This window comes from Sitophilus oryzae, unplaced genomic scaffold, assembly GCF_002938485.1.
Source record: "Sitophilus oryzae breed Bouriz unplaced genomic scaffold, Soryzae_2.0 scaffold_1528_pilon_pilon, whole genome shotgun sequence".
In the NCBI taxonomy this organism is placed as follows: Eukaryota; Metazoa; Arthropoda; class Insecta; order Coleoptera; family Curculionidae; genus Sitophilus; species Sitophilus oryzae.
In genome coordinates this window covers 63,296-70,817 of record NW_022146201.1, presented here as the reverse complement: position 1 = coordinate 70,817, position 7,522 = coordinate 63,296, and the positions used below count along the sequence as shown (strand labels likewise).

At 31.8% G+C, this 7,522-nt stretch overlaps 1 protein-coding gene across 1 annotated transcript in view; it reads left to right on the top strand.

The window, feature by feature from the left end:
- LOC115878799 (cartilage oligomeric matrix protein-like) overlaps positions 1-7,115 on the top strand; it is a gene marked incomplete at its 5' end in the record, with an annotated part of 19,369 nt that extends 12,254 nt beyond the window's left edge. The window contains 7 exon segments of the mRNA XM_030895404.1: positions 2,653-2,779; positions 3,143-3,270; positions 3,381-3,485; positions 4,275-4,440; positions 4,621-4,798; positions 5,633-5,847; positions 6,844-7,115. Of these exon segments, the coding sequence (XP_030751264.1) occupies positions 2,653-2,779; positions 3,143-3,270; positions 3,381-3,485; positions 4,275-4,440; positions 4,621-4,798; positions 5,633-5,847; positions 6,844-7,115 (1,191 nt within the window).
- Positions 7,116-7,522: the final 407 nt, after the last annotated feature.

The following is a 7,522-nucleotide window of genomic DNA, read 5'->3' as shown; positions in this document are numbered from 1 at the left end:
AAGAAAAGAGAGATTAGGGGGTGGTGTCAGAAAACTAAGATCCATACCAAAGATATTTTTTCTTATGGAACATCCGGTATTATTTATTTAAAATTTTTGGATTTCTGGACATAAAATAAGACATTATTGTAAGGGTTTGAATATGGTCTAAAGCTTGGTTTTTGGAGATATCTAAAGATATTAAATATGCAATGCTATAATAAAATTTTGTCAACACCTTGTACATTACTTTCAGAAATTAATTCTGGTGCTGACTTTTAAGCCAGAGAAAATAAACTTTGGCTAAAAAATTTGATTGCTTCCTTAACTGTATACAGAGGTATCAAAAAATTGCTGGTCTATTTAACTATGTATTTTAATAAAAACTTATTTTTTTTTTTTTTTTTTTTTTGTATTTTTTTAAATAAAGTAGAAGCAAAGTTTTACATACTTCTTCTTATAATTATGAGTTTCCTAATTACTATCGTGGCTCAAGATTTTGAATAAAAAGCGATTTATTCAATAAAACTGTAATCAATATGGCTGATGTCACAATGATGGTAATTTTTTGGTAACGACTTTAGTAGCTATTTTCAAAAATCGACATTAGTTTATGGACTTTTAATTTAAATTTTATAAACAGTTTATTTTTAAATTTTATTGTTACCTACAACAGTTTTAATAAGTAAGCATTTATTATTTTGGTCCAAGAAAAAATAAAGAAAAAAAAAAAAAATTTGATTTATATTACGATGACTTGTAGATATATTGGATTTTATATAAAAGAACCAATTGAGGCAAATTCATTTTCTTCACTTCCAACGAACAGGTTTTCTGCCTAATATTTTTCATATCAACTCTGGCGAAATAGGCAAAGTAATTTTAATAAAAAGAACGCTTATCAGGAAGATTCCATTTGGATATCTTTGAGCAATGCAAAGCCCAACAAGGAGCCAATTAGTTCCTCAACAAAAAAACAAAATCACTATTAACATAATGCATTCCCTTCCGCAGCAGATACTGCTTTCATTTTTCTTGATAAAATAATAAATATTTACTTATTAATATTATGCAGTAAATTAAATAAAAATAACCTGTTAAAATTTAAATATAGTCCATAAGCTAATGTACGATTTTAAAATAGCTACTAAAGTGTCACTAGAAAATTGCATGGCGACACCAGAAACATCTGATTACAATTTTATTGCAAAATCGCTTTTTATTCAAAATCTGAAAAAAAAAAAAAAAAAAAAAAAAAAATAAGTTTGCAAAAAGCAATTTAAAATCTGCTTCGACTTAATTTAAAAAAAATACATAGTGTTGTATTTGGAATAATATGCGAAGTTTTTATGTAAAATAAATAGTATAAAAATAGACCAAGCAATTTTTGATACCCCTGTATACATTTAAGGAAGCAATCAAATTTTTTTTTTTTTTTAAAGTTTATTTCTCTGGCCTGAAAGTCAGCACCAGAATTAATTCCTGAAAAAATAATGTACAAGGTGTTGACAAACCTTTTTTATTATAAGCGAGTATATTTAAAATATACTTAAAATATCTCAAAAACGAAAGCTTTTAGAACATAATAAACCCTTACAATAAATGCTTATTTTAATAATTCCAAAATCCAAAAAATTAAATAAAATAACCGAATGTTCCATGAGAAAAAAATATAACCTTTGGTATGGATCTTAGTTCTGACACACCCTGTACATTTCAAATAATTTTAAAAATTATCACATTGCCTTCCCACATATACCCATAAAATAGTTTGTTTATACATGTATTCCGTTTTGAATGAATTTTCCCGGAGGCGAATGAAGGTGCGCCACCCTGTGAAAAAGAAAGAAAGTTTATATTAGAAGAGAATTAAATAAACTTCTAAAAAATCTGATTTGAGTTGGATTATTTAAAAAAAAACATAATTTGCTTTAATATTACGAGTACTTGAGATTGTTTAAATCATAATATAAATAGAATTATAGATATAACATTAAATCATACTTAAATAGGAACTACGAAACATTCATTCTAATTCAGTCCATGAAACTTGTGCACGGTCTCAAGAATTGACTGTTGGAGCAACAAATCTATGCGATTCTCAGTAAAATCATCTGCTCATTTATTATCACTCTGATTTAGTCACTCTAAACCGTTGTTACTTACACACAGATGTTCATTTGGTGGACTTGTGAAATTTAAACGGCGCGCCATAATTTTTCAACCAAAAAGGAAGCAGAGATCACATTTTGATATATCAATACTAAATAATTTTACATAATATATTCATGGTTTTTAATATACTGAGGAATTGTGTCATATTTCTATATGTTTTAATCTAGAAAGACGTGTAGAAAACATGTTTTACTTTAAATAATTCTGATTTTTACACATTTTTACACTATTTTTTGGTCCGTAAAAAATACCAGGTATTTGCCGAACCCCTCTTTCTCTTCCACGTGAGTTTTCAAGGGGGGGGGGGTCAAGCCAAACTTTGGCTTGACGCCTCCCCATTGATTCTCTCACGTAATGGACGCCCCTTAAGAATATATTATCAAATTTTATTTCAAATTCATAACTAGTTTATCTATGAGACGCAGTTCTTTGTAAATGTCAATACGTACAATGGTAGAGAATAAAAATCGTGTAACATACCTGTTTTTGATATTTTAGGGTTCTTACAGATGTGGAGAGTGTGAGTATGGCTATTACGGAAATCAATCGGTAGGTTGTCATCAAGGGGAAGGTTATTGTCGTAGTGGAGTTCGATGTCATAGTAGAGCCGAATGCGTTAGTCTAGGTAAATAAATTAACATTACAGCACACATATCTTAAATAAATACTCATAGAATAAAAAAGTAATGTTGATAATATGATTATAAATTCATTGTAAAAGAGTACAGATGTCCCATTTTCATGTGTTTAATGGGATTTCTCTTTTATGAGTAGAGATACAAGTTTTTCACATCACTTTTCTACTATTTTATGATACTTAACTTCATTCAGAACGTAGCAATTAGTGAAATAAATTAATGGTTTCAATTAGCGTACAAGTTTGGTTTGGTTGCGAGGTACTGAATGAAGCTTAAGGACGACACACACAATCTGTGCACTGGAGTTTTATAATAACTATTGCAAAAGCAAAAATATTTTATTTTTCTAGGTGGCGGTGAATACACTTGCCAGTGCGTCACAGGATACGCTGGCAATGGAGAATATTGTGCATTTGATCGTGATGCAGATAGCTACCCTGATACAGAGTTGCCATGTCGAGAAAAACATTGTAGACAGGTAATTTACTAATTTTTACCCAAAATACTTACAATCTAAATAAATGTTACAATAGAAAGTTATTTTCAATTTTAGTTCTGGACAATATTTTTATTAATTATTTATTTTAGGACAATTGCCCACACACTCCCAATTCTGGACAGGAGGATACCGATGGTGATGGAATTGGAAATGCTTGTGATCCAGATCCAGACGGCGATGGAATTGAACGTGGTGTAAGTTAGAAAAATTCAATGTGTTTGGTATATTGTTATTTATGTTGCTTAATAACATTGCAATGACTGATATAATAGTAAAGTTGACTTTCAACAAAATTTTATTTAATATTCGTAACTAGTGTATCTATGAGACGCATTTCTTTATAAATGTCAAGACGTATAGTTTTGCAATAGAAAAAAAAAAGTAAAACAGCATTGTATAGAAATCATATAACGTTTTAATTTTTTAGTAGACAAATCTGAAAAAAATAAAGTTGCTCTTTTATTTTTATATTGTTATGTTTCAGTGAAGAAATAATCCCTCACATACTTACAGACCTTATTTACAGTTTACTTTGTTTTTCAGTATAATTTTATTAAAAAAATACAGTGATTGCAGTTGATAGTTTAATTTGGTTTGAAAACGTAGATTTCCCAGGAAATTACAGTCAACGGGTGTCATTTTATTGAAAAAAATTGAAACTCGATAACAATAATAGTGTCATCAGCAGATGATGATTTTTTTTAAAACTATTAAGTTGTTGACATCATCCGCTGATGGTACTAACATAGTTAGAGAAACATATGTCTAAAGTTTAAAAATAAAATATTTTGGTAAATTTATGTACGTAATTTGTTATTAAAAAGTATAGTAAACTTTAGATGTATTAACTGAGCCAAAAAATGTAGTATCTTAGGAAGACTTAACTGTTTGGAATATATTTTCTTGCTCCTGTTTTAAGATAATTCTTAAATAGGTATTAGAAATATATAATTAACTTTTCTAACATGTATATTTTTTTAAAGGATAACTGCCCTCTTCATAGAAACCCCGACCAACGTGATTCTGAAACAGATCCAGATAGAGTTGGAGATGTGTGTGATAACTGCCCATTGGTTCCTAATCCAGATCAATCAGACATTGATCGAGATGGCTTAGGAGATGTCTGTGATCCTGACATGGACAATGATGGTAAGTTTTTCTATCTGACAAAGAAGTTACATACGATACATACATTTCTAAAGAAATACATACAATCAACCACCAAGTGTACTGTTTTCACACACTGATAACGTTTCATTCATATAATTTATTAATTTTATAATTATCTTTTCTGTAATTTCAAACTAATGAGCATTTCTTTATTTGCAGGAATCAGAAATGAAGATGATAATTGTCCAAGAGTAGCCAATCGTGACCAAATCGATAGTGATCGCGATGGCCTTGGAGATGCTTGTGATAACTGTCCACGAATTTACAATCCCCGACAGGAAGATTCCGACGATGATAGAGTTGGTGACCTTTGTGACAGTCCAGAAGATACAGATAGGTAAATAGTATATAGAAAATGTTAACACAAAAATTGTAAACGCTAAAATTTGCAGAAGTTTGATCATGAGTTTGATTGCAAAGAATTTGATCATGCTACTATGCTCATTACTTAGTAATGTCATGAAGTTTATTACCAGCAACTTTAAAATAAATATAGATTTTTTCTAAACACTTAAATATTATTGAATATTTTAAATCTTATATAAACATAAACTCACCGGCAAAAAAAACCGGCCTCTAAAAACTAGACCCAATTTCAAAGTTGGATTTCTCGCGAACCACTCATTAGATTTTGATGATTTTTTTTTGAAATTGTAAATTAATTCCTTTTTAACGAATGCTACGTCAGAAATTTTTATTCTGAATTTATTTTGAGCATATACAGGGCACAACAATAAGACGAATAAGTTTAAATTTTTTTTAAACAATAAGTTTTTTGCCCGAACTTTGTAACACCCTGTAGGGTGCAGCAGCGGTAGTAGCTATTGTTAAATTAAATCACATTGTAGCCTCATCTTTTGTGAGCATTTTGTTTTTTTAATCACCACAATATCTCTTTTTGTATTGGAGATATGCTGTTTTAAAACGAACGTCTCGGAAAAAATGCTTACAGGGTGTTAAAAAAATCGTCTTATTGTTGTGCCCTGTATATGCTTAAAATAAATTCGGAATAAAAATTGCTGACGTAGCATCCGTTAAGAAGGAATTAATTTACAATTAAAAGAATCATCAAAATCTAATGAGTGGTTCGCGAGAAATCCAACTTTGAAATTGGGACTAGTTTTTAGTGGCCGGTTTTTTTGCCGGTGAGTGTATTTTTACATATATTTAGGGATGGTGTAGGTGATGATAGAGATAACTGTGTTCACAAGGAAAACCCTGATCAGAGTGACATTGACAGGGATGGGGTTGGTGACGTTTGTGATGACGATATTGATGGAGATGGCATTGTCAATCACAGAGACAATTGTCCATTGGTATATAACCCGGATCAGTTGGACACGCAACGTGAGTATATGATTTCTAAAAATTTAATAAAACAAAGCAGTAATTCTTTGAAGATTTTCGAGATATCGATTTTTGAATTCAGAGTTCGACCATTGTACACCAACAACACAACTCAATTCCGCTTATATTTTTTTAGCAAAAATTCCAGTGTTTCTAACTTGCACTTAAAAATTTTCAAGCTAGAGGGAAAATTACAACGACTTATTAAAAAATAAACAAATAAAGTATCACGAGGCGTAATTAAATTGTAAATCATAAAATTGTACAAAACGACAAATCTGCTATATCACCTTCCACGTCTCTTAGCAATTTCTCGGTTTATTTCATACATTTGGCAACGTGTTTACTGTTCTCTCTTTGTTCAGTACATTATAAACGCATTGTACTCTTCTTCTATACGGAAATTTCGACCCAAAATTAACCTTTGCCAGTCCTTAGTTAGGCCAGTCATTTAAGACGTCCCACATTGCAAACGGGACTGTATCTACTAATTTTTTATATATTGTTAGGACCCATGAGATTAAGTTATGCCCAATTTTGCAACCCTCAAAACCCTGTGCTACTCTCGTGATACTAAAAAAACCTCAAAATTTTGGTACTTATTTCAGTTTTTTTGAAAAAACTGTATTAAGAAAGCATTTTTCAAATTTAATTGTTTTATACTTTTATAAAGTCAACTAAATTTCCTACAATTTAAGCCCAACCCGAACCCTCTAGGCCAATTCGTTGTTCAAATACAGCCAATCAAAGATCGGCAATTTTTTTGAAAAACTAAAAATTTATGAGTACGGTCACATTCCAAAGCACGTATCGGCTAAACTAAGAAAAATAAGAAAGAAATAGAGTTGTGGAGAATTTATTCAGCTTTAATTTGATGTAAGAATGAGGCCGCTAGGCATCGTATTTTGCTCAAAAACCTAAATATAGTAAAACATCGAAGTTTGGGGGGTCTCATGAAAACATATTTTATTAAACGTATTTAAAAATAAACAACACAAATATAATATGTATAAACTATAAAATATAATACAAAAGACCTACTTTACTTGGTCCTCTTAGAAGGACTGGGCCCCATCCATTCTGGATCAGTCCGAGAGGGGGGAAGAGGAGGAGGAAGGACATTCTCTGACGATGGAGGTGGGTCCTCTTATGTTAAATCGTTCAATTCCTCGTCCTCCTCACCCAATATGATGGGAGCAACGTTGCTGCAGCTTCGCCCTTGGCAAAAGAAACAGAGAAACACTTCAGTCCTGCTTTTCTGCAAGTGCAAGAAGGATCCTGCACTTGTACTGCTGTTGGCTGCATAGGAGCAGCCTTTCTTGCATCTGCTTGCAACCATCTTAAGCAGGTTTTGAGGGGCGGGCTCTGCACGCATAGTTATTGGCATAAGACCCTGTTGACTGGTGGTCCATCTCCAGTCGAATGGATTTTTCTCGACCCCCCCCCCCGCTGTTCAGCGTGCCCTGATCTCCTCCATAGAGGTTCAACAAAATCTTCTCGCCAGCATTTCCTACTTCTTCCTGCGTCGAGTTTGGATCAAAGAAAATGGTGGCGAGATCTATCCAGTGGGGATTTTTTTTGTAGACATTCGCACCACTTCATTTTGCCTTGCCAGAAATGAGCAGAAGTGGTGTCACACCCACTGATTGCATGCAGAAACAAAACCATCTCTCCTGGAAGCTGAATTTTTCCGCTTAAAAAGAATTTGCCTCAT